This window comes from Triticum dicoccoides, chromosome 4B (genome assembly GCF_002162155.2).
Source record: "Triticum dicoccoides isolate Atlit2015 ecotype Zavitan chromosome 4B, WEW_v2.0, whole genome shotgun sequence".
NCBI lineage: Eukaryota > Viridiplantae > Streptophyta > Magnoliopsida > Poales > Poaceae > Triticum > Triticum dicoccoides.
In genome coordinates this window covers 636,130,905-636,157,992 of record NC_041387.1, presented here as the reverse complement: position 1 = coordinate 636,157,992, position 27,088 = coordinate 636,130,905, and the positions used below count along the sequence as shown (strand labels likewise).

The 27,088-nt window shown below is 46.6% G+C and overlaps 1 protein-coding gene and 2 long non-coding RNA genes across 9 annotated transcripts; 2 read left to right on the top strand and 1 right to left on the bottom strand.

Moving 5' to 3' along the window:
• Positions 1 to 5,659: 5,659 nt before the first annotated feature.
• On the top strand, positions 5,660 to 7,942 carry LOC119294115. Of its 2 annotated transcripts, none has more exons than XR_005143338.1 (5): positions 5,660 to 6,247; positions 6,344 to 6,438; positions 6,669 to 6,762; positions 7,622 to 7,677; positions 7,867 to 7,942. It is a non-coding gene; the product is annotated as an uncharacterized LOC119294115 (long non-coding RNA). The 2 variants fall into 2 exon arrangements; XR_005143339.1 differs by having other exon boundaries at positions 5,661 to 6,247; positions 6,697 to 6,762.
• Positions 7,943 to 19,930: 11,988 nt separating this feature from the next.
• LOC119291940 lies at positions 19,931 to 23,039 on the bottom strand. 6 transcript variants are annotated; one of them, XR_005142758.1, is made up of 4 exons: positions 22,904 to 23,039; positions 21,112 to 22,081; positions 20,531 to 20,989; positions 19,931 to 20,381 (listed from the first exon to the last, which is right to left on the bottom strand). It is a non-coding gene; the product is annotated as an uncharacterized LOC119291940 (long non-coding RNA). The 6 variants fall into 6 exon arrangements; XR_005142762.1 differs by having other exon boundaries at positions 21,112 to 21,202; positions 22,901 to 23,024; XR_005142759.1 differs by having other exon boundaries at positions 21,112 to 21,233; positions 22,904 to 23,023.
• A 408-nt stretch (positions 23,040 to 23,447) lies between these two features.
• Positions 23,448 to 26,700, top strand: LOC119294114. Its single transcript, XM_037572376.1, has 5 exons — positions 23,448 to 23,546; positions 25,382 to 25,472; positions 25,595 to 25,686; positions 25,748 to 26,114; positions 26,269 to 26,700. The coding sequence occupies exons 2-5, from the start codon at positions 25,383 to 25,385 to the stop codon at positions 26,530 to 26,532; spliced, it is 813 nt and encodes a 270-aa protein (XP_037428273.1). The 5' UTR covers positions 23,448 to 23,546; position 25,382; the 3' UTR covers positions 26,533 to 26,700.
• The last annotated feature ends 388 nt before the right edge of the window (positions 26,701 to 27,088 follow it).

The following is a 27,088-nucleotide window of genomic DNA, read 5'->3' as shown; positions in this document are numbered from 1 at the left end:
TACCGAAGCACTCCCCATATTTGAAACTTGTTCCCATTTGTAACAAAATAGAAAGTGCTCGCACTTTAATATTTTTGAGGTTACAAAATTTGTTCCCATTATTATATAAAACTGTGTACGTTTCAAAACAATTCTTGTTTGAAAAAATAAATCATACTTTAATTTTTTCCCAGGTTTCCAAAATATGTTCATTTTATTTTAAAAGTGTTCACACTTTAAAAAATGTTCAGGTTTCAAAAATAGTTCTCATTTTCAAAACGGCAGGGCACAGAACTTGGTGCATACATGCATGCGTCTAGGCTTTAAGCCCGTCGAGCATGACATTATTAGAGATTTCCTATCTGCTCGAGGAACGGTGAGTACGCCGGTGCCGCCGGTGCTCGTCCATTTCACGATGATGCCGCTGCTGCTGTCGTGCTACTTTGTCGGCGTGTCGCGTGTCGATTCCATCGTACTGTTGCGGTCTTTTCAGCACAAAAGAGGCGGCACTACCTGGTGGTGATGAACTACATGATTGTTCCCACCCCCGCTTCATATGGCACATCTTCTTGTGAGCACCGATGCTGCTGCCGCCGTCCTATGCGTTTGTCTTCTGGTTTTCTAAGTATACCTTATTATGCACACCACCTCCGAATCTCAGGTATTAATCGTGCGGCATGCTGCTCGGTTTAACAAAACCAGTTAACCTGCACGTGCAATTCACGTATTCCTCACGAAGAAAAAAGAGGCTGGGTCTTTGGACCTGCGCGTGCCCTGGTAAGCAACATTCTGTTTTCTTCACATATAATTTGATCCATTGTGCCTATCAAATACTGATACTCATAGAGTAGTGATGCAACTATTCTTAATTCTCATCCAAAATGACAAGGAGAGGAGTGAAACCATGCCTGTTACTACTGAAACATGTTTCTGGGATACATAGAACAGTGGAAAATCATGTGAAAACGGGTTCGGAATTTTCAAAATTTATCTGGAAGGATTTGTAGTACCACATAATGGAATGCTCTCTCTACTTGTGTGCTAGATTGAGAATCAGATTCGATCACACGTTCGTGAATCGAGAAATCAGATGCTTAGTAGACTGTTGCTCATCTTGTTTTCGGTCATATGCTTGTGCTGCATCAGCAACTTCTGAAGATGGCAAGGCACCGTCTATGCCACATAGGGCACGAAACTTAGTGCCTGCATCTACGCTTCAAGCCCAGCCTATCTCCTTATCCGTGGACAAGATGATATAAGATCATGTGGGTTTCATGTTTCCTCGATGAGCGGTGAGTACGCCGGTGCACGTCCATTTCACAATGCTGCTGCTGTTGTCGTGCTACTTTGTCGGTGTGACGTGTCGATTCCATCGTATGTTTGCAGTCTCTTCAGCGGAAAAGAGGCAGCACTACCTGGTGGTGATGAACGACATGATTCTTCTTACCCCCCTTTCATATGGCAATCTCCTTGTGAACACCGACGCTGCCACCATTCTATGTGTTTGTCTTCTGGTTTGGTAAAGTACCTTCTTCGCGCCACATCAGAATCTCAGGTATTAACCGTGTGGCATGCCGCTCGGTTTCACTCTAGTGCTTGTAGTGCTTGCTAGATGGTCTATGGACCCAGTTGTGATTTTGTTACTGTTCTTCTTCTCTGTACTCCGTGACAAATGATGAACAGACTCCTCCCGTCCCCGACTCCTCCCGTGTCGCCCCTGCGCGGCGACCGGGGGAACCCTAGCGCCGCCGCGTCCTCGTCCCTCCCCCAATCTCTCCCCCTCGACGCCCCCGAGGCGCACCGCCGGGCAAAGCCCGGTCGGCGTCGGCGGCGGCAGGATCTCTTCTCCCACGGCTCGCTGGATTTGGCGCGGGCGGATCGCGGCGGTGGTTGGCGGCGCGCGCCGGCGTGGGCTTGGGGGCGACGGCAGTTTCCCCTGGTGTGCGTGGGAGTCCGCTCGGGGCGCGCGGCGGCGGCCCTCGGCAAGCGGTGGCAGGCGCTGGGCTCTCGGCGGCGCTCCGGCGTGTGCAGGCAGCTCCATCTCTGACCCGGACGGCGCGGGGGATGGCGGCGGCCGACGTGGCCGGCGATCTGGATGCGGTGGTGCCAGCGGCCCGCTGATCTACCGGTGCTCCAGGGTTCTGCCTGGTGGTGCTGGTGGTTACGGCGACCCGTGCACGAGAGTTGGATCCCTTCGAACGGATCTGGGTGAAAGCTTGCCTTTGGCGTCTGCTAAGGCCGGCGGTGGCGGCGCTATCTGCGTCGTTCCCTTCTTGAAGGCATCGCCGTGGAGAAGTTCAAGGCCACTCTCTGCTACCTCTGGGGGAAACCCTAGATCGGATGATCGGATGACGGCGGCGCTCTGGTGTCGTTCCTCTCTTGGGTGCGTCATTCTTGGAGGTACACACGCGATCGAGGGACCAGATGACAGATTCTTTGGTGGAGCCGTGCTTCATCCTACACACTGATGGCGATGGATCTTGACGGCGTGGCGGAGTGTAGATTCGGAGTTTGCTGTGGGAGGATGGACTCGCGCACGAGGACGACGCTGTCGGGCGTCGTGGTGGCGTTGATGGCAGAGAGACCTGACACGGTACATGCAACAGTATAACTCTGAAGATGGATTGGTGGCAGGTGACTGCGGCGGCCTCATACCCGGCAGGCGTCCTGGTTGAGGAGTGCGCCGGACTCGTAGGAGCCATACCCGGCAGGCGTCCTGGTTGGGACCTCAGGTCTTAGATGTTTAGGTTTGGCTGCGATGTCTGTTTGGTATTAGGCCCAGACTATCTGCGCCCCTTCATCAATTGGATAGGTGTAGCGACAGTTGTTGCTTAGACGGTGGCTTTAGTCTTGCTGCTGTATGGCTTTGTAAGGCGTTGTGAGAATAATTAATAAAGTGGCCGTATGCATCGCCCAGATGCAGAGGCCGGGGGTTATCCTCCTTTTCTAAAAAAAATGACAAATGATGAATAAACTGAAAGTTAACTCTGCAAAAAAATAAAAAATCCAGTGGGCCGAGAGTGCCACATGGACGATAGGCATTTGTTTATTTAACAAGCGGCCACATATGCCTCTCTCCATTCATTCCGAAGCCAGGCGCGACCGCCTCCCTCTTGCGATCCCCTCGCGCCGCCACCCAGGGCGACGCAAGGGGGACCTAATTCCTCGTGCCGCCATCCTTCCCGCGAGGCAAATCGCTGACTCCGCTGCTGCCGGCACTGGCCGCGGTGGTGGCGGCGCCCACGCCTAAAGGGCTAGGGCAGGAGGGAAGCAATGGATCTCCCATCAGGCGGCTGGGGCGCCTCGTGCGGGGGTGTTCGAGCGGCAGCCACGGCGGCGTCCTGGCTGTGCGGTGGCATCCGACGAACCCAGGGTTGGCGAGGTCCTCCGATGGGATTCTCCACTATGTTATGGGCGGCGGCGGCGGCCGTGGATCTGGCGTCCCGGCCAGATCCTCGTGGTTCGGCTATGGCTGGCCGGCAGCGCGTGATGGGGTCGGAGTGGGGAGGCTGGAGGTCCTCAACCGGCTTCCCGACGGCACAATACGTCTTCAGCGCGAGGTTCCGCTCGGTTCCAGCCAACCGTGAGATCGGGACGACGTGGCTTCCGGTGAAAATCGCGCCTGACTGCAGTCTTGGCGTTCGATGGCGGCGTCGCTGACGTCGTTCCCTTCTTTAGGCATCATCGTTGCAGGTCATGTGAACCTGATCGGGAAGTTCCGGGGGAAACCCTAGATATGGGTCTACCGGATCGGACGATGACGGCGCCTTCGGTGTCGTTCTCCCTCCTGGGGGCATCGTTTTGGAGCAAGTTCTGGTTGGAGGGGACAAGAGGAAAAGCGGTAATTTATCTTGCCCATTGATGACGACGGATCTCGGCGGCGTGGCCAGTGGAAACTCGGCGCCCGATGCGGGAAGATGGACTCGCGCAGGAGGATGATGCTGTCTGGCGTCATGGTGGCGTCAGCGGCAGCTAGACCAGGCAAGATAGATGCAGCAGTACAGATCTGAAGATGGATTGGTGGCAGGTGGCTGCGGCGGCCTCATACCCGATAGGCGTCCTGGTTGAGGAGCCCGCCCGACTGGTGGGTGCCCATACCCGGTAGGCGTCCTGGTTGAGACCTCATGTCTTAGATGTTAGGCTTGGCTGCGAGGTTTGCTTGGTATTAGGCCCAGAATATCAGCGCCCCTTCATCAACTGGATAGGAGTAGCGACAGATGTTGCTTAGACGGTGGCTTTAGTCTTACTGTTATATGACTTTGTAAGGTTTTGTATTAATAATTAATAAAATGGCTGTATACATCGTCCAGATGCAGAGTCCGGGAGTCTTCCTCCTTTTCTAAAAAAACATGCGGCAACATATTCCATATTTTTTTAGAGGGTGGGGAATGCATGGGCTGTCAAAAAGGTAGAGGAGGTAGGATGGGCAGTTGGTCAGATCTAGTATGGATATTGGGTATAATGATACACCGCCCAAGACTTTGTTTCTCTAGTAGGGCGGCAGTTTAGCACTAGGTTATATCGTACCTGAGTTTAACTCACCATGTTTGTAAGCTTATTGATTTTTTGTTTATCTGAAATAAGTTAATTTGAAGATCATAAATACTTCGGTCGGTGCCTGCTGCCCAACTCTATATTGAAAATTTAGAAATTGTGTTAATGAGCCAAGCCGAGGACAGAGTTATGCACGTTGTCTATATTTTTGCTGCTCGGGAAAAATTAATGAGTCATTAATTAATAATTAACGAACATGTTAATTACTGAACCGTTTTCGATTCTTTTGGATCGCGATGACTCGAACGTGGGGTTTACTCCCACGACTTATCCGGCCCGCACTATATAGTCAGACAGACGTCTACCCTAGCCGCAGCCGCTTCGTATGGTTTCTCACCACCGTTCCAGATCATTGCGCCACCAAGCAAGTCTTCTCCATCCCTCTTTTCGGCGTGCACCGGGAGAAGCGACAGCAGGCCTCCGGAACCCCGCCTCTCGTGATCCTGTACGGGAGAGGGGTGATCAGGTTTTTGGGGAGCGCACCCGCGCGACTGCTGGCAGCGACGACTTCGCGATCGACGACTTCTTCCCCGACCTCGGCAACCTCATCCTCGACGACATGGGCGACAACGTCAACGCTGGCGGTGCTGCTCCCGCTGCACCGTATGTGATTCTATCTTTCCTGTTCGAGATCGTGGTAAAATTCATGTTTCTAGATGTGCCCTAGATGTGATCTGTTCATCTGCTATGCTAGTTCACATGATTAGTTTAATTTCTGCTAGTGTTGTCATGATTTATCTTCTATTTATTCGGTTAAAACTCGTTGTAATTTGCTCATATTTCCAACAGTTTGTAAGCTTATTGATTTTTTGTTTATCTGAAATAAGTTAATTTGAAGATCATAAATACTTCGGTCGGTGCCTGCTGCCCAACTAAATATTGAAAATTTAGAAATTGCGTTAAGAAATTGTTGGAATTTTGAACCGTACGACACACCATCCGAAAAAATGCTAGACCTACGTAATGCTTTGACGTACCCTACTTAACTTTCTTTCCCATCTAATTAAACCCCCCTTGAATTTTTAAGGTAGACCCATGCCCCCACTAATTAAGGACAGTATAACCGCACCTAAACCAAACTTCCACAGCGATTTGCGTTTTCGATCGTCCGTTTTCCCGACCTGGAACTTCCTGGCCGTCCGATTTTGTGCTTGTGGCGATCTGTTCCGCGATCTGTGTTAACTGGCCCGGTTGTCCTGTGGGCTGCTGCTCCACGGGCCAAAATGGGTGCCTGTGGTGCATTGGGCCTTGGGCGAGCCGGCAGCCCATTCCAAAGGTACACCCAGATCCAATCCCGATCTAGGAGCAGCGCAGCGACCGCAAACTCCAAACCATACACTCCCGATTCAGTCGATTCCAAGAAAAGGTCCGGATTCGAGGCGCGGAGAGAAGACAATCCATCCAGTCTGTCCCGATTCGAGGCGCTGCGGACCGGCCGCGTCGAATCCATCCAGTCCAGATTTGAGGCGCAAAGAGGAGTCAATTCATCCAATCCATGAATCGCCGTCCGACTGTTCGTCTCATGAAACTGCTTCCCGGGGGTTTCAAAGAATTAATCACTCTTCAGTTTCTCTCCAAGGCTCTTTGTGCACCCCTCGCGGTCATTAATGGATGCCTGGCTCTTTGTTTCTCATTTTTCCGTTGTGTATATATGCTTCCTCTACGCTCACTCTTGTAACTCCGGCGACAGAACATCCATCAGCATGTTGCTCTTGTAGGTTCCCCTCTATCTTTATTTTTTAGCACCCATGCACGATTGTTTTTTCCACCCAACAATTACTTGTATCCTCCTAATCTAAATTTTATACAGGTATTGTTCATGCTGGGAGGTGGTCAACTGATTCGGCCAGATATTGGAAACTGGTTCTTGCATGTTTCTTTAATTTCTGCAATTCTTCTGGACAGGTAATTACTTCACTTGGACTGCCAGATTTTATCGTTTCATGTTTTACAATCCATGTTTTTACAGCATATAAGATTACTCATATTTCTGTGTTATTCATACCATGGTTCTATTTGTTGCTGTACGCAACAGGTTAAGTGGAACAGTGTAGTTAAATGCGCAAAAGAAATGTAGCCATACTGTTATAGAAGGGGGGGGGGGTGAATCCTCAATATCTTCTTCTTCTATGCAGAAATGAGCAAAGCCCAATAATCTTGCAGATATTTGAAAGTATGCGTGTGGATTTTCAAGACATGGTGCAGGCTTTGCATCATTCCAAGCATAAGGTGTGTTTCTTTCTAGCTCAATATTGTGAACAGAATATGAATCAAGGTGCAAGGAATTCCAATCCGAGATACCTCAGATCTATGCCGAATAAGAGTACAAAACTGAAACTTACCAGTCCTTGAAAAGCTAATACTTGACAATTTGCTCACATTTTTTGGCCTTCCATGCAAATGCAGCCTTTACCTTGAGGATTGTTCATGTGCAGATCTTTCTAACTTACATAACTGAATTTCCATCCATTATCATTGATGGAACCATCAACTAATAAAATGGGGGAGAAATGCCTCTATTTTTTTCCATATCATGCACTGATGGGTAGTAAAAATAAGCAATTTCGTGTTTAGTTGCACATAAATCTAAATAGTAGTAGTTGATATCCCTCTTCTATTTTCTCCATACCATGCACCAATGGGTAACAAAAATATCCATCCAATCTGCATGAACAGTGTTATGTGCCATTAATAAAGATTTCACCATCCGAGACAAAACAATCAGGGAATATAATAGTACAGTATAATGGACCTATTCCAGCTACACAACCAAAAGAAAAGTTTGCTGGTGCATTTGCAGATTTAGCTTCACTGCAGGCAGAATGCAGCTTAGTTAGAAAACAGACCTACCTACAGGGAGTGGGACTAGCGCCAATGGCTTTTCGATAAAAGGAGAGACAACTGGGAGCTGCCTATGGAGTCAGGGACTCTAATGTAGTTCTTCATGCAGCTTAATTTGGACTAACCTCACTCTCAGTAGATTCTGCTATCATCTCTGAATTCATGACATTCTCATTATTTACAGAATTTTGGTTTTGTTCATTTCCATTTGTATGATGTTAATGTATTGGAAATATAATCTTTTCAGGCAAGATACACTTGGTTCAATCTGCAGGCAGTGAGGTCAGCAAATCATTAGATGAGGTAAGTGCAGTCGATATCTCATTTTTTTTCTTATAAAGGAAGGCATCACGGCTTATAGTAAATAAGTGCAGACCATCGGACATGCAGCGTTGTTGTTCTTTTTAGTGATCTCCGTTGTGTCTGATCAGATTTGTGTGCATAAAGAAGTGCATTAACCTGTAACACGTGTTCATCACATACTTTTGGCAGGGGAGGGGCTATTTTAGTTACGACTGGAGGGACAACGAGCAGGAAGAGTAGGGCAACTGGAGTGCTAGATACAGGGCAAGTTTGCTGAAGCACTTTTATTAGTTCCATCGACAATACCAGGACTGGAGAACTGAAAGCCCTTGTAGATGCAAGCGGTGTTCTATTAAACCAAAAAAAAAGTGCACAACATAATACTACTACATAGTTTGCGATGTCGATTTTCACATGATTTTCTAACTTCTTAAATCGATTTTTTTTGCAGGAACAAGATTGACAGCGGCCTTTTGGATTGCACTCTGAATAAAGCTTCAAGCTCAAGGCCTTCGATATTTGTGAAGTTTTCTAGGTAGAAGATTGACTATACCATCTTGGAGTGCACTAATATTAATAAATAAACCCTTGAATATTTCTAGGTAGAAGATTGGCTATAAGTTCTGTAATTTACCCAAATACTTAGCCCTAAATATGAGTGTTCTGTTTCAGATCATATATTGCCAGTATTATTAAGACATCATGTATGTGAAGTTATTTGTGCCGTTCCAATTCTACTTTTTGCAAATCTTTGAATGTGCCCTTCCTTCTTTGATGTACTTGTTGCACTCATCTGAAAGCTTACTCGTTTAATTTACATTTTCACTATAGCGATTCTGGGACATTGAATCTAATTTGTCAAAAGTAATCTTACATGAGAAAAAGCATGCTTAATTAGGAAAAGAAATAAAGTTGATTCAAGCCATAGAACATTGATAACCAAACATATTTTTCTCTCTGGTTTGTCCTCTGTTGGAGCTTTTGTTTCTTTTATTAAAATGACCAAAAAGCCTATGTGAGGCTATAGCTTGATGTGTGAACGAATTTACCCTAGACAATAAGACACTACTACAATTGACGCTGCATCACCAATAGTTACAGTTGCACGTTGTACTCATGAAATTAAATGCAATACTGTAGTGATATATAAAGTCCTTCGCACTCCTGTGGACCAACTATTATCAGCTTAATGGGAGACACTATCACTTTGTACTAACACATTATCTGTATAAACTAACATGAACTCTATGTTTGTACATAAATTTCTAACACTGTCACATAACATTCAAAATAGACGGGCGCGGCAACGCGCGCCATCAACGATCTAGTCTCCATTTAAAATCTGCCACATCACCCTGTAATTCCTCTCAACCTGTAAACAACAACTGCAACACACATCTATAATACGTAAATAGTTTATTCTCACTATATTATTTTTCTTGACATCCAGCCTATTCAATTCATTAGCCCTGCCACATCAGCATTCTATTAGTTTTTTTTTAGGGTGGAAAACCAATTTTATTCATGGAATTCCACAAGAAGTGGGATACATCTGGGGTCATGTGGGGTGCCAAGCCAGACATGGCGTCCCGGGCCCTGACTTAAACAAAACTTAGCTAATCTATGTGCTTCATAATTAACAGCACGACTCTCGAAAGTAAAAGAACATTGGAAAAGGGAAACTTTCAGATTGATCTCGCTTATGATAGCTCCATATTGTCCTCTGGTTCTCCTTGATATGTCAGAGACCACCTGTTGGCAGTCCGATGCCACTATAAACTGGTGGATCCCCAGATCTGCGGCGAGGGCTAGTGCCTCCCTACACGCCATTGCTTCCAAAGTAGCCGGATCAGTGACTCCTTCAATCACCAGCGCCGAGCTACCGAGATAACTTCCCCCTTCGTCCCTGCATATTGCCCGCAGAACCTCCTGTTCTCCCACGCACTCCGGCGTCCACATGTATCTTGCAATAGCCTAGTGGCGGCTTCTTTGGTTGTGTGGCTCTTTGCACCGAGGCCGACCCACTCGTCCTTGTTTGTTCCTTGTTGCCCTTTAGTGTTCCCAACTCCGTAATGAAGCTCGTGATGAAGCCGTGTGTAGCGTGGGGGCTTTGGAAAATTGACTCGTGGATGGCTTTGCGTCTTGCATGCCATATTGACCACAGTGTTACCGCCACGAGGACAAAATCATCGTGAGAGAACGATTCCATCAGTGTGAATAGCCATTGTTTCGCCTTGGGCTCGGTAGTAGTTATGATTTTATGCGTGATCTCTTCCTCCATAAGTGCCCAAACGCTTCTTGATGGGGTGCATTCCACAAGCGAGTGACACCATGAGTCCCGTGCGCCGCACAGTCCACACTGTGGAGAATCAGCCATGTGCCGGTGAGCACGCACGTCATTTGTCGGAAGTGAATGTTTGGCAAGCCGCCATAAGAACATGCGTACTTTTCCTGGAACCTCCGTTTTCCACAGGGTTTTCCAGGCTCCCTCCTCAGACCTTGTACTTGAAGGCCCTGGTCCCTCTTCTAACCATGCTTCTCTTCGAGCTCTTGTCTGTACCAACATGTTGTAAGCGGACTTCACAGTAAAATTACCATGTTTCTCATGATGCCAGGCCCAAAAGTCTGGGAGATTACGGGTGCACAGTGGGATCCCTAGAATCACTTGAGCATCCATCGGCAAAAACGTAGACTGAAACAGCTGTTTATTCCATGAAGCTGAATTACTCAATATCAACTCAGATACCCACGTTGGTGGATTGGCCGTTAGACATCCGTAGGGTTGTTTCTGTTCATCTCTGGGCAACCAGTTTTGTGTCCATATCACGTAGAGGTTCCATTACCGATTCTCTTGATCAGACCGAGTTTTAGAGTGTCCCTTCCTTCTACAACCGCTCTCCAAACCTGACTAGGATGGTTCCCCAAATCAGCCTCTAGGAGATCTTTGTTTGGGTAATAGATGCTCTTCAGAATTCTTGCACTTAGGGACTCGGGATTCTGCAAAAGACGCCAAGCCTGGCGGGCCAGCATGGCTAAGTTGAATAATTCAAAGTCCTTAAATCCCAAACCCCCCATGCTTTTGGGCTGGGTCATACCACGAAACCCAGTGGGGTTTTCTTTTTCCTTCTTTGCTTCCCCACCAAAATTTTCTGATGAGCATATTAAGGTGTTCGCATAGCCCCCTAGGTAGCTTGAAGCACGACATTGAGAAGACCGGGACAGCCTGGGCCACCGCCTTCACTAGCACCTCCTTTCCTGCCGTGGACATAGTTTGCTCAATGCAGCCCTGCACCTTACTCCACAACCGGTCTTTGAGGTACTTGAAAGCACCATTTTTTGAATTGCCAATATCTGACGGCATCCCCAAATATTTCTCGTTTAGTGTTTCATTAGGGATGTTTAGAGTGTCCTTGATCTCTTGTCTGGCTGAATCCGGGATTCCTTTGCTGAAGTACACCGAGGACTTTGAGTAATTGATGCGTTGTCCAGTTGCTTGACAGTAAGTTTCCAGAACCTGGTAGACCTCATTGGCCCCCACACCATTTGCCTTGAAAAACAGCAGGCTGTCATCAGCAAATAAGAGATGGTTCACTGGTGGCGCCGATGGAGCTACCTATAGACCATGCAGGTTGGATAACTCACTTTTTGATTTTAGGAGGCACGAAAGGCCCTCTGCTGCTAGCAAGAACAAGTATGGGGAGATCGGGTCCCCCTGTTTGATCCCTCTCGAAGGGATAAACTGTTGCAACTTCTTCCCATTGAACAAAACAGAAAATTTTACCGTAGTGACCAAGCTCATGACTATATTCACCCACCTCTCAGTAAAGCCCAACTTCAACATTATTGCTTTTAAATAAGGCCACTCAACCCTGTCGTAGGCTTTCATCATGTCAAGCTTGAGAGCACATGTCTGGTGTTTCTTTGCTTTGTTCCTCTTCATGAAGTGCAGACACTCATATGCTGTAATGATGTTATCTGTAATTAGTCTGCCAGGCACAAAAGCTGACTGTTCTTCTGAGACTATTTCAGGGAGCACTTGTTTCAATCTATTAGATATAACCTTGGACGCTATTTTGTATAAAACATTACACAAACTGATTGGGCGAAATTGAGCCAGGAGGGTTGGTTTTTTTACCTTGGGGATGAGTACCAAGATGGTGTCATTTATGCACTCGGCCGATTCTGTCCCCTCAACAATTCTCAGGACGGCCGTTGTCACATCTTCCCCACAGGTATCCCAATGATGTTGAAAAAAGTGAGCTGGGAATCCATCAGGGCCCGGACACTTGATCGGGAACATCTGGAACAAAGCATCTTTCACTTCGGTTTGGCTGTATGGTGCATTCAGCATCTCATTCATCGATTCTGTTACTTTGACAGGAACAGTGTCAAGCACCTCATCCATGTCATGGACTCCCTCAGACGTATACAGGTTCTGATAAAAGTTTGTTGCCATGGCCTCCATCTCCACCAGGTTGTCAGTAACTTCTCCGTCCGACCTCTGCAGCGATTTAATATGGTTCTTCCTCCTCCTTCTGCTTGCCCGGAGGTGAAAGAAATAAGTGTTCTTATCGCCATGCATGAGCCACTCCAACCTGGCCCTTTGTCTCCAAAGAATTTCTTCCCTGTGATAAAGTTCTGTTAAGCGTTCCACGATTTTCAGTTCTGCATGAGATGGCCCAAATCTTCCTTGGATCGCGTGCAACTCCTGTAGCTCAGATTTGAGACGCTGGATGTCGCGTCTGATGTGACCAAAGTGCGATCTGTCCCACTGCGAGAGATCAGATGATAGTGACTTTAGTTTGTCGCTTAGCTCCTGGACTGAGTGGCCTTGTCGCTGCTCCCACGCTGTCTGAACCACTGGTTTCAGCGCTGGGTCCCGCTCCCATGCAAGTTCGTATTTAAATGGACGTGGAGCCCTCCTGCATGCAGCCCCATGCACGTAGCTTACGTATAAGGGACAATGGTCGCTGCCCGCTGCTGTTACATGCTCCAACCGCGCTGAGGGAAAGGCAATAGACCACGCCGGGTTTGCGACGCCTCTATCCAACCTGACTCTTGTGTATGTGCCTCCCGCCACTTTCTTCTCGAAGGTCCAGTCATTCCCTTCGTACCCTATGTCCGTCAAACCACAAGTGTCTAGGGCGTCTCTGAATCCATCCGTCTGGGCTTGGCTCCTACTTCCAACGCCATCGTGTTCATGAGCGTGGAGGACTTCATTGAAATCGCCCAAGACCAGCCAAGGAACTTGGTTAGTGCCCACTATCCCTCGAAGTGTATCCCATGTCTTGTGCCTCTCGGTCACCTGAGCTTCACCATAAATGAAAGTGACCCTTGTTTTGATCTCAACCATCTCATCAATAGTTACATCAATGTGGTACTTCGAGTAACCAGAAATAACAAGCTTTATTTCATCATTCCAAAAAATACCAAGACCTCCGCTTCTACCGGAGCTACCGACTGCAAAACTATTATTAAAACCCAAAGAACCCTTCATATTCTCAACCCTCGATCCCTCTATTTGTGTTTCAAGAATGCATAGTACAGAGGGGGCAAATTGCTTCGTCATATCACGAAGCTCTCTAACTGTCGCGGGTTTGCCAGCCCCGCGACAGTTCCAACATAGTAGACTCATTGCGCTTGGCGCAACCCCTGCAGGGGCCCGCCAGAACGCGCATCAGGGTTTTTGGGTATTGTTGAGTTCTTCCCACTGTTTTTGTCATTGCTTATTCCTCCGGTCTTGTTCCTCTTTGTCTCCTGCTTGGTCAAAGGGCTGACTGGTGTTTCTGGGGCTGGCAACATCAGCATTTTTCCCGACGAGTCTGATGTTGGTTGCTTTATTACTGACGTAGCCGGGTCCGTCACATCGGCTCCCCTCTTCCTGTTATTTTCTGCCTCCCCCATAGTGACATCCAGGCCTGGGCTACTGTAATTACTGAGCTCACGTGATACATTAGCATGTTGTGTTGGCCCATGGCCTCGCCCTCTCCCCGAGCGGCCATTGCCTCTTCCTCCCCGTGAACCTCCACCGTCGTTTGAGCCACGTCCTTCTCCTGGACCTTTGCCAGGCCCCTTGAACCAAGATGCCTTCAGGTCCTTAAAAATCAGATCCTTTGGAGTATAAACTCCATCTCCACACTCCTTGTACAAGTGTCCTAGATAACCACATACAACGCACCAGTCCGGGAGCCTTTCATACCTCACCCTGAAGATTTCTCTCTGTACTGTATCTTTCTTTCTGACAACCAAGGAGACGGCATTCTTGAGTGGTTTGGTTACATCGATCTTCACCCGAACCCTAGCAAAGTTTCCCTCAAAATCCTGAGCCATCGGCTCTGCATATATGAACTCTCCCACTGTAGATGCGAGAGCCTTGATTTTTGTGAAAAAGCCGTTCGGGAAATCATGGATCTGAATCCAGATCTCTATCTTGTTGAGCTCGATCGAGGATGGCTTTGTGTAGCCATCGTAGGGTTTCAGCACCACAGCCTTGCCCTTGAAAGACCACGGCCCATCCTGCATCACACGTTCCCAATCGCCCAAGCATGCAAACTGCAAAGTATACAGGTTGTCCTCAAGAGGCCTGATTTGCACTCCCTTGGCCAGATCCCAGGCCGCCCTCATGTTTCTGAAAAACCAGTACTGGTTGTAGGTACGGTCCGTGTGAACCCTAGCTATCGCCATCCAGCGAGTCGCCTCCTCCAGAAGCTCTTCGTCCTCAATCACTACGTCCTGGAGATCTCCTTCTTTCAATCCCAACTCCTCCATCATTGCCTCCAAGTCTGACGTGAATCCGCCCGATCCGGAAGCTGTATCACCCATAGTTCTCTTGCCTGAGGTTTCTTCGATCCGCAGGCGGTTGATTCCCAGCCCTCCCAACTCTACGTCGGACGTGGAGACCCCAAGGGCCACCGATCGCCGGCGAGGGGGGTTAGGGGGGAGATGGAAGGTCTCAACGATGGGGCGATGGAATCGCCGCCGCCGAGAGGAGTCGAAACCCTAACGAGAGGGGAGCGCGCCGTGTTTGCTGGTTCAGGCTAGCCTCAAGCCTAGATGGTAAGGGCATCTCCAGCCGCGCCCCCAACAGGCCCTCCCCAGGCGATTTTGCCGCGCCGGCAACAAAAAAAGGCCCCAGTCGCGCCCCCAGTAGCCCGTTTTTCGCCGGCTCGGGCCAAAACTGGTGCCGGCGGACCCAGGCCGAACCCGGCACCCTGGGGGGCACTTGGGGAGCCGGCGCAAGCGAAAAAGGCGCGTGGGCCCGCCCTGGAAGCGACCCGAGGGTCTTTTCCCGCCGTTTCTTGACACTTTCCCTCGCATCTCTCCCGCTCGCTCGCCTTCCTCCCGCCATTCTATCCCTTTCTCCTGCTCGCTCTCGCCTTCCTCCCGCCAAACCCCCTCCCGCTCGCCGCAAAGAAGCACGCCATGCCGCCGAAGAAGTACGCCATGCCGCGCGCGGCGGCAACCGTGAGTGGCGCCGTGGCCCAGCCGAAGCCGAGGAAGCCGAGGGCACCGCCATCGAAGCCACCAGGCCTGTCGAACGCCGAGTGGAGGGTGGAAGTTCAGCGGCGCGAAGTGGTCACCACCGACAGGCGGAACAGGGCCATAGCCAAGAAGGCCCGCGACACCGCGGCATGCACGGCGGCGTCTTCCTCATCGGTCGACCAGGCGGGGATGAACCCACCCGTCGTCAGCCACGCCCAGTACGCGCCCTGGGGACAGCAAGGCGCCGGATCTCCATGGGGTTCATCGTCGCCCGGCTGCTACGCCGACGGCGACGCGCACGACGGGTTCAACCCAAACGTGACCTTCCCTCATGGTCACCCTGTTACGCGCACGCCCTCGCCCGCCTTCGTCGGCGTGCAGTACCCTCCATACAACTACTCGCCGCCGCCTCCTACGCGTCCACACCGACGCCCCATCTCTACCGCGGACCACTACCCTTCTCGCACCTCGGCGGCACCGACGACACGGGAGCCAACATGGACGACATCATCGCGACAGGATCAACCGCGGCCGCCGAGTCTCCCGGGTTCGCCACCCAGGATGAGGTGGTGGACCTCAATGGCGACATGGAGGCCGAGCTCGGCTACGTCTACGGCGACGATGTGCAGGAACCCGAGGAGGAGCAGGACGAGGAGGAGGAGGAGGAGGAGGAGGAGGAGGAGGAGGAGGAGGAGGAACCGGCGCCTGTTCCGACGAAGGGGCGCCAGAAGAAGAAGAAGCGGGCGGCTAGGTCAGGCGAACCGCGCATCAAGTGGACGTCCAAGAAGGAGGAATGCCTCGCCGAAGCATGGAAAGTCGTCTGCCTCGACCTGACCACTGGCGCGAACCAGAGCTTGGACACGTACTGGGACCGCATCAAGGCCGAGTTCGACGAGCGGAAGCTCGCCGACCCCTACTTCAAAGGCGTCTACATGCAGCGCGGCTCCAAGGCGATGGCGAACCATTGGGGGCGTATCCAGTTGGCGTGCAACAAATGGCATGGAATCATCGAGGAGGTCGCGGCTCGCCCGGAGAGCGGCGCCAGCATTGAGGATCAGGTACGCACGCCGTTCGCCCGCATATCTTCGCCTCCTACGCCCGCCAACTGTTTGTCTCTCCGTGCAGCTGCTGCGTATGTTCGCCATGTATCGGGGCGACAACCAAGACGCCGACTTCAAGCACCTCCACGTCTACAAGCGCATTGACAAGTGCGAGAAGTGGGCGGAAGTCCGGCGTGCCCTCGACAAGGCCAAGGAGACATACAAGCCAGACGCGACGACTCCGGGCGCGTCAGAGGGACGGCCGGACGGCCACAAGTTGGCAAAGAAGGGGAAAAGTGCCGACGCGGCAACCGCGCGAGTGCAGGAGTCCATCGAGCATTGCCTCGCCGACGCCCAGGACCGGGCCGTCCTACGTGAAGAGAAGACCGAGACGCGGTGGTCGTCGCTTATGAAGAACAACGCCATCAAGCTCGACCTGCTCCGGACGAACATCGCCGCGAAGAAGAGGAACACCGACATGGCTTTTCTGATGAGCGGAGCGGACATGCTCCAGAGCAACGACGAGAAGCTCAAGGCGTGGTACCTGGTGCAGCGCGGCCTCATCCTGAACGAGTTGCCGATGGCAACGCCGACGACGCCGATGACGCCCACGACCACACGGATGCCAAGCCCGGACGGCGCCTCTACATCGCCGCCCAGCAGTGCCGAAGCCGCGCCGACGCAGCCCAGCGACGAAGCAGGTCCGACACCGACGAGCCCGCACACGCCGACTCCGCCAACGCCTAGAGCCGACCAAGCCGAGTGATTCGTTACGCACGACGCCCCTCTGTTTTTTGTAACGCCGACCAAGCCGAGCAACTGGAACAACAACCAGACAGATTTCCAGGAGGCTGATTTGGCATTGCAAACTGTGACATGGGATGATGGCGTCCCAGCTCCTGGAGCAGAGCTCTTGCAGGCTCTAGGAATTTTTCCTGGAGACAATCAAAATGAAGACGATTCATGGAGTGAAGACTCAGACACCGATCCAAGTGCATTTAACATAGTGCTAGTTGATGTTGAAGAAGATACTAATCAGGTAGTTGCTGCACATGGTGATCAACATGGTGATAATGAAGCTGTGGACAATGATGTTGACCGATTCTTACCAGATGACATTGACAATTTCCTCGAGAATGATTCAGTTCTCACTGCTCAAACTTGTAGCCAAGAAGTTCGCAGCCGCCATGTCCCGCAGATGGGTATGGATTTCGAGACATTGAAAGCAGCACAAGCATTCTACAACAACTATTCTTGTGTGTGTGGATTTTCTGTGCGAAAAGCATCAAACTAATGTGGCCAAACTAGCACAGGGGGTGGCGAGGCCTGATGTATTTTTAGATGCAACTGGTCTGGAAAGGTGCTTGATGAGGAACAAAAGGAGGCTAGGAGAAAACAAAGGAAAGATAGGTGGCAACAACGAATTGGAAAGCTAGCACCAGAGACAAGGAAGAGAAAAAGGAATGTCATTGATGTCACAGGGTGAATCAAAGTTTTTGAGATCACATAAGAAAATGACGGAGAAGAAAAGTTGTTAGTGAGAACATTGAACTCAGCAATACTGCCAACAAGAAAAATAATGGACATACTATCATTTTTAAGGTATGGCCCGCTTCCATACACGAAAAAATATGTGACGAATGTGAGGGCATCAATTAGGAAAGAGAATGATGGCAATGATATGATGCAGCTGCTGGACTACTTCAGGATCAAGCAAGCAGAAGATCCTAGATACTACTACAATATTAAGGTTCATCCGCAAAAACCAAGCAAAGTGCTCTGCATTTTCTAGGCTGATGGCTACTCGAGGAAAATGTATGATTTGTATGGAGACAACCTAAGTTTTGACACAACCTACAAAACCAACAAATACAACTTGCCATTTGCCCCATTTGTTGGTGTGTCCGGGCATGGACAGAACTGCTTGTTTGCATGTGCTATCATTCAGGATGAGACGATAAACACGTTCACTTGGCTCTTTCAGACATTCCTAGAGTGTATGGGTGGGAAGCAGCCAAGGACCGTTATCACGGACCAAGACACGTCCATGAAGGAGGCTGTCCCTGAGGTCTTGAACCTTTCCAGGCACAGAAACTGTCTGTTTCATGTGAAGAAAAAAGTTGAAGAGAAATGTTGCAGGATTTTTGTCACAAAAGGAGATCTCCATGCTGATTTCACAGACATTGTGCACAACTCCCTCACAGTTGCAGAGTTTGAAAGGTTGTGGCAAGAGATGGTGCAGAAGTATGACATTGGTGATGTTAACTATTTCAAGATTATGTGGAAAGAGAGGAGAAGGTGGGCACCTGTCTACTTCAAGACAGATTTCCTCCCAGTCTTACATTCAACATCGAGGAGTGAAGGCATGAATGCCATATTTAAGGACAATGTAGCGTCGACCCACAATGTGATTAGTTTGATGACAGAATATGAGAAGATATCTGAACGCATACAAGACATGGAGAGGGAGCAAGACTCGTTGACAAGGACAACAAAACCAACATTCTGGGTGCACAATGAGCTTGATATTCAGGCATCGCGAATGTACAACTGGCAGATTTTTTACCGGTTTTAGAAACAAATGAAGTTTGCTGCCCAACTGCATGTGGATGTTGTTGAGAATGGATCAAGGTTTGAGGTTTACAAGTCGAGCATGCTTGCGGAAAAAGAATTCAGGACACGGCGTTACCTTGTACTAGCAAACCTGAAGCAAGAAGAATTTGCTTGCATGTGTGGGAAGTTTCAAAAGGATGGCATTGTGTGTGCACACCTACTGTGAGTGCTTGTCAACCTGAACATGCCTGTCCTACCAGACAAGTATTATATTCAGAGATGGAAACCAAAAGACAGAAAATATGTAAGAGACAAGTAGTTCCACGTTCCCATGGAACTGACTGAGGCGAGCAGACATTTGAGGTATTCACATCTATCAACAATGCTCAATGAGATGGCTTCCGATGGGGCAAGAACGAATCAAACGTACTTGTATGTTGTGAACGAAAGTGAGAGAATATTTGCTGGGCTTGATGAGATGACCAAGGCAGATGAGTTGAGGGAGCTTCAGGCAAGGGGAGTTGCTGTGGAAAAAGAACCTCCAATACAAATGCAAGAATCCCACCCCGATGGCTATGACAATCTACAAGACCCAGATGTTGTTGTATCTAAAGGTCGACCGAAAAGTCGTTATGTAATAGCTAGGGAGAAGTTCCTTGCAAAAAGAATTGGCCATTTATGTGGACTCAAAAGTAACAAGTCTGTTAAAATATATTTTTATCAAACTGTAGCAGAGTCAGTATCTTTGCTCAAGCTTCTATAGTCTATACTATGTTCTTTGCGTCTATTTGAACTATAGCTCTTCAAGGCCAAAAAGACATGATACTCTTCATAAGTGTTAACAAAAAAATACAATTTACTTGATAAAAAGGATAACCATTTGATTGGACTGTTATGTATCATTGGAGCATATAAGCTAAACCAGCGTTCTAATGCAGCAGGTCAAGACTGGGGAATGGCAAGCCTCAACTCTGGACTGTGCTTATTAGGAGATACTAAATACAACTAAAGCTGCAAAAATTAAATCTCACTACATGTTCAAGAACCAACACTTAATCATTGATTTCAGCAAAAAAAGTTTCATGCTGTGGACACACAAAAAATAATCAACAACTTATCAATCAAAAATCAAGCTGTTCCACCTACAAAAAATAGCACTTATAGGGAAACATTAGGAATAAGTTCAAAAACCATGCATTTCATTCCCAGTTCATAGTGGACAAGATAGGAACTTCACAATTCATCTCTAATAAGCACCTCATAAACAACAAAAGTAAAAAATGATAGCACATTGTCAGTAGCACTGCTAACATTTTCCTTCTGCCACACCATTAGAAAAAGGTTCTGGACATGAATCCCCCATCCTTATGCTTCTGCCGGCATCAAAGCATTGACGACGCATACTAGGTTGATATGTTCTTCATTGATCTCCCTGAAGTTGAACACAACAACATCATTCACCTGGAGGTGGTTCTAGGCTACAAAAACACCACATGCTTGGTTGAAAACGACGCGTCCGTCATGGTCCGTGTGGTACACAACCTGCATAACATCTCCCACACCCATGCAAAGGCCAAGAACACCTTCTGTGTCCAAGTTTAGTGGTTCAACTACCTTCTTGGGGATTTTCTAAGTGATGTCCACATAAAAAACAAAGGAAAAAGGGGAGGGTAAATGTTAGAAAAAGAATATATGAACAAACCAAGTTAAAATTGTAAAAATGAAAAGCATATAAACAAAAAAAAGTCAGTATATAAAAAGAATGAAAAGAGATATACCATCAGCTTGCCTGCAATGTTCGTGGGCGTCAGACGATGCACAAAGGGTGGGCCAATGAATAAATGTTGGATAGTGAGAATGAGCTCCATCATTGCGTATTCGCCATCCTCAAAGACAAAACCCCTGGTGTTCACAAACGCTAGTGCATCTTCAAGCCCGTGATCATCATTGACAACCTCTTCCTCTTCATCAACTGCAACAACTTCTTCATTAGCTCCTCCCTCTTCTTCAGCCTCAACTCAAGCCACATATACCTTTGTTGTTCGTCCAGTCATGTGAAAAACAACTACATTGCCCTGCCCCACGTTGAAGTCGCGCTTGAACTTGGTCCAATCATCACCTCCAATCAGTGTGGCTTCGTGTCCCCTGTACACATTAACAACATACCTACGGCCGTTCGCCTTAAAGTTCAACCTAGACATCTGGTTAAACCTATTCCTTGCAGTGCATGGGATGTTCTGTTCACGAAAAAACAAAAAAAAAATGAAAACTATATCAGGAAAATAAAAAATCCTTTTCATGTTACTAAGAAAAGAAGGCACAAAAAACAAATTGAGAAAATAAAATAAAAAGAGAATACCGCTAAAGCTTCGTAGTCATCACAGATGACAATGCGAAAAGTCTGCTCATTATCACTCTCACAATGTGAATGGCAGATTGCGCACACCATCCTACACATCAAAAAATATAAGGAAACACAAGCTGGCACAAAGCAGAAGAATCATCAGGACAGATATGTTTTCAGAGTAAGCAAACTGAAGCAGCACAACAAAGAAAAACATCACAGGGATATATCGACAGAGCAAAAAGTAGAAAGCTGAAAACTTAGAAAAAGAAAAATATAAAAGTCCTAAAGACTATCTGCAATGCCATATTGGAACACCTAAAAATAAGTATCAGAGTTTTCAGTTCATAACTAGAATAGTCGTAAATCAAATGGGCACTGAAAAAAAAGGAATGAATATCTAATCAAACTCAATACTGAAGACTATCTGCCAAAACACAAAAATGAGTAAATCAACTACACGACCGAAAACTCTCACAAAACTACGAAGAAACGACACACTGAAAACATGCACATGACTGGAAATGACACCTAACAGTGAAACTAATAACGAAACTAAAAAAATAACACCTAACACTGAAACTACCGACGAAACTGAATAAAATGGCACTTTGTTTTGCGAAATAATAAAATGGCACTTAACAATGAAACTACTGAAACTGAAGCAGCAAAATCCTCATGTGAGGAGAACTTAGTCTTGAAGAAATAGGAACGAGAGAAACAATGAATTGCAGTGAAAATAATGATCACATATACTGAAACATAAAATACTATAGGAAATGAACTTCCTACTACACCTACAGTAATTCAGGAAACTACTCACCCCAAGAAATGCAATAACGGGGAGACGAAACAATCAGAAATCTTTCACCTCTGTTTGGAGATGCTAAGAAATTGCTGTTTGCACTAGAAGTTTGAGAACAAAACACTAATTATACTTCCTTGTAGTAGATGCAGACAAATGGAGACTACGCTTTTCCTTGAACTAAATGGAAACAAAAATGTAGAACGGCATAAACATACTGTACCATAGTGCTTACTTCATGATTTAATAAATCAGAGAAAAAAATGAGAGTAAACAGGAACTGAAATTGCAGACAACTTAGTGAGAGGAACTAACATCCTAATCTAATAATCTCCTAGGTCCCAGTTGTGAGTCGTTTTTGGTCATTCTGAACAAAAACACTAACATAGATAGCATTGAAAAAAGGTATCATATAACCATTGACACTGACAGATGTAGCAGGTGAGTAGTTATACTGGCTGACATAGATAGCAAAAATGAATTTTAGTCTGAAACAGATGCTAACACTGTCGAAACTGTCGAAACTAGTAACTAGTAACTTATATTCAGACATACAAAGTAACTGACAAACAAACCATTGGAAAAAAAACCACTGCTACACACTGCCGAACCTAGCGACCCAAAAATTACCAAACCCATGGATCTCCGATCGATTTGGACAGAAAAATACTAGATGAAAATCAACTTATTGCTGAAAAAAAGGAACGGAATCCTACCATCTAATTGAACATCTAGACACGAACTCGACCCCATCCCCACCCACCACTACCATCTTGAAAATCCCCCTCGCATCTTGAAGACCCCCCTAAAAACTATGGACAAACAAACAAGAAACCAAAAAGAAATGTGGAGCTGCTAATGAACCCTACCTACAACTGCGGACATTTTGGGGGCATTTTGGGACATTGGGGACGAACCCTAGATGCATACTGCTAAAATCAGTGAAGCCAAAGGAACAAACAAAGGACAAAAACATAGGAAAAAGGAGCAAACAGAGACTACCTACGATGCGTCTCCTGCTCCTTATCCCTATCCAGAATTCGCCTGCGCCTCGAGCACCTGCTGCCACAGAAAAAATGGGGAGACGGCGGAAGAGGAATGGGGAACGGCCGAACTGAGAAATAGATGAACGCCCGCCCCTAGGACCTCGCACAGAAAAACAGCCCACGAGCCGAGCAACGCAACGCGGCCCTCGAAATAAACAAGCAGAAACAAAACAACCCGCTAACAAGATGGGCCGTGCGTACAGAGAATACCGACCGACAACCCGCTAACTCCACGAGCGGGGCACACCACAACGACAAAAACAAGCTAGCGCGAATCTTGACGACAGGACGAGATCCAATGGTTGTGGAGTTAGATGTGAGATAGCTTTTGTCGGTCGTCGTTGTCTGTACGCGCGGCCCATCTTGTTAGCGGGTTGTTTTGTTTGTGCGTGTTTCGTTCGCGGGCCGTGTTGCGTTGCTGGGCTCATGGGCTGTTTTTCTGTGCGAGGTCTGAATACTAGGGGGCGGGCATTCATCTATTTCTTAGTTTGGCCGTTCCCTATTCCTCTTCCGCCGTCTCCCCATTTTCTCTGTGGCAGCAGGTGCTCGAGGCAGAGGAGAATTTTGGAGAGGGAGAAGGAGAGGGAGACGCATCATAGGTAGTCTTTGTTTGCTCCTTTTTTCTATGTTTTTGTCCTTTGTTTGTTCCTTTTGCTTCACTGATTTTAGCAGTATGCATCTAGGGTTCGTCCCCAATGTCCCGAAATGCCCCAAAATGTCCGCAGTTGTAGGTAGGGTTCATTAGCAGCTCCACATTTCTTTTTGGTTTCTTGTTTGTTTGTCCATAGTTTTTAGGGGGGTCTTCAAGATGCGAGGGGGATTTTCAAGATGGTAGTGGTGGGTGGGGATGGGGTAGAGTTCGTGTCTAGATGTTCAATTAGATGGTAGGATTCCATTCCTTTTTTTCAGCAATAAGTTGATTTTCATCTAGTATTTTTCTATCCAAATCGATCGGAGATCCATGGGTTTGGTAATTTTTGGGTCGCTAGGTTCGGCAGTGTGCAGCAGTGGTTTTTTTTCCAGTGGTTTTGTTTGTCAGTTACTTTGTATGTATGGATATCAGTTACTAGTTACTACTCCCTCCGTTCCAAAATACTTGACCCCCACTTGTCTACATATGGATGTATCTATACTTGTTTAGTGTCTAAATACATCCATCTCTAGACAAATGAAAGTCATCTAATTTGGAACGGAGGGAGTAGTTTCGACAGTTTCGTCAGTGTTAGCATCTGTTTCAAACTAAAATTCATTTTTGCTATCTATGTTAGCCAGTATAACTACTCACCTGCTACATATGTCAGTGTCAATGGTTATATGATACCTTTTTTCAATGCTATCTATGTTAGTGTTTTTGTTCAGAATGCCCAGAAACGACTCACAACTGGGACCTAGGAGGTTATTAGATTAGGATGTTAGTTCCTCTCACTAGGTTGTCTGCAATTTCAGTTCCTGTTTACTCTCATTTTTCTCTCTGATTTATTAAATCATGAAGTAAGCACTATGGTACAGTATGTTTATGCCGTTCTGCATTTTTGTTTCCATTTAGTTCAAGGAAAAGCGTAGTCTCCATTTGTCTGCATCTACTACAAGGAAGTATAATTAGTGTTTTGTTCTCAAACTTTTAGTGCAAACAACAATTTCTTAGCATCTCCAAACAGAGGTGAAAGATCTCTGATTGTTTCGTCTCCCCGTTGTTGCTTTACTTGGGGTGAGTAGCTTCCTGAATTACTGAATTACTGTAGGTGTAGTAGGAAGTTCGTTTCCTATAGTATTTTACGTTTCAGTATATGTGATCATTATTTTCACTGCAATTCATTGTTCCTCTCATTCTTATTTCTTCAAGACTAAGTTCTCCTCACATGAGGATTTTGCTGCTTCAGTTTTAGTAGTTTCATTATTAAGTGCCATTTTATTATTTCGCAAAACAAAGTGCCATTTTATTCAGTTTTGTTAGTAGTTTTAATGTTATGTGTCATTTTTTTAGTTTCGTCAGTAGTTCCACTGTTAGGTATCATATCCAGTCATGTGCATGTTTTCGGTGTGTTGTTTCTTCGTAGTTTTGTGAGAGTTTTCGGTCGTGTAGTTGATTTACTCATTTTTTGTTTTGGCAGATAGTCTTCAGTATAGAGTTTGATTAGATATTCATTCATTTTTTTTTCAGTCGTCCATTTGATTTACGACTATTCTAGTTTTGAACTGAAAACCCCGATACTCATTTTTTGGCGTTCCAATATGGCATTGCAGATATTCTTTAGGACTTTTATATTTTGCCTTTTCTAAGTTTTCAGTTTTCTACTTTTTGCTCTGTCGATATATCCCTGTGATGTTTTTCTTTGTTGTGCTGCATCAGTTTGCTTACTCTGAAAACATATCCGTCCTGATGATTCTCTTGCTTTGTGTCAGCTTGTGTTTCCTTATATTTTTTGATGTGTAGGATGGTGTGCGCAATCTGCCATTCACATTGTGAGAGTGACAATGAGCAGACTTTTCGCATTGTCATCCGTGATGACTACGAAGCTTTAGCGGTATTCTCTTCTTATTTTATTTTCTCAATTTGTTTTTTTGGTGCCTTCTTTTTTTAGGAACATGAAAAGGATTTTTTATTTTCCTGATATAGTTTTCATTTTTTTTGTTTTTTCGTGAAAAGAACATCCCATGCACTGCAAGGAATAGGTTTAACCAGAAGTCTGGGTTGAACTTTAAGGCGGACGGCGAAGAAGAGGGAGGAGCTGATTGGAGGTAATGATTGGAGGTGATGATTGGACCAAGTTGATTGGAGGTGATGATTGGATGTGTACAGGGGACACGAAGCCACACTGATTGGAGGTGATGATTGGACCAAGTTCAAGCGCGACTTCAACATGGGGCAGGGCAATGTAATTATGTTTGACATGACTGGACGAACAACAAAGGTATATGTGGCTAGAGTTGAGGCTGAAGAAGAGGGAGGAGCTGATGAAGAAGTTGTTGCGGTTGATGAAGAGGAAGATGTTGTCAATGATGATCATGGGCTTGAAGATGCACTAGCGTTTGTGAACACCAGGGGTTTTGTCTTTGAGGATGGTGAATACGCAATGATGGATCTCATTCTCACTATCCAACATTTATTCATTGGCCCACCCTTTGTGCATCATCGGACGCCCGCGAACATTGCAGGCAAGCTGATGGTATATCTCTTTTCATTCTTTCTATATACTGACTTTTTTTTGTTTATATTCTTTTCATTTTTGCAATTTTAACTTATTCTTCTGTTCATATATTCCTTTTTCTAACATTTACCCTCCCCTTTTCCCTTTGTTTTTTTATGTGGACATCACTTAGAAAATCCCCAAGAAGGTAGTTGAACCACTGAACTTGGACACAAAAGGTGTTGTTGGCCTTTGCATGGGTGTGGGAGATGTTATGCAGGTTGCATACCACACGGACCGTGACGGACGCGTCGTTTTCAACCAAGCCTGGGGTGTTTTTGTAGCCCAGAACCACCTCCAGGTGAATGATGCTGTTGTGTTCAACTTCAGGGAGATCAATGAAGAACATATCAACCTAGTATGCGTTGTCAATGCTTTGAGGTCGGTAGAAGCATAAGGATGGGGGATTCATGTCCAGAACCTTTTTCTAATGGTGTGGCAGAAGCAAAATGTTAGCAGTGCTATTGAAAATGTGCTATCATTTTTTTACTTTTGTTGTTTATGAGGTGGTTATTAGAGATGAATTGTGAAGTTCCTATCTTGTCCACTATGAACTGGGAATGAAATGCAGGGTTTTTGAACTTATTCCTAATGTTTCCCTATAAGCGCTATTTTTTGTAGGTGGAACAACTTGATTTTTGATTGATAAGTTGTTGATTATTTTTTTTCTGTCCACATCATGAAACTTTTTTTTGCTAAAATCAATGATTAAATGTTGGTTCTTGAACCTGTAGTGAGATTTAATTTTTGCAGCTTTAGTTGTATTTGGTATCTCTTAATAAGCACGGTCCAGAGTTGAGGCTTGCCATTCCCCAGTCTTGACCTGCTGCATTATGACGCTGGTTTAGCTTATATGCTCCAACGATACATAACAGTCTAATCAAATGGTTATCCTTTTTATCAAGTAAACTGTATTTTTTTGTTAACACTTATGAAGACTATCATGTCTTTTT

Coding starts and splice junctions, on each gene's coding strand:
- LOC119294114 (XM_037572376.1), top strand. CDS start 25,383: ATGGTGTGCGCAATCTGCCATTCACATTGTGAGAGTGACAATGAGCAG. Junction 25,687..25,747: donor GAGGGAGGAGCTGATTGGAG/GTAATGATTGGA, acceptor GGATGTGTACAG/GGGACACGAAGCCACACTGA. Junction 26,115..26,268: donor ACATTGCAGGCAAGCTGATG/GTATATCTCTTT, acceptor GACATCACTTAG/AAAATCCCCAAGAAGGTAGT.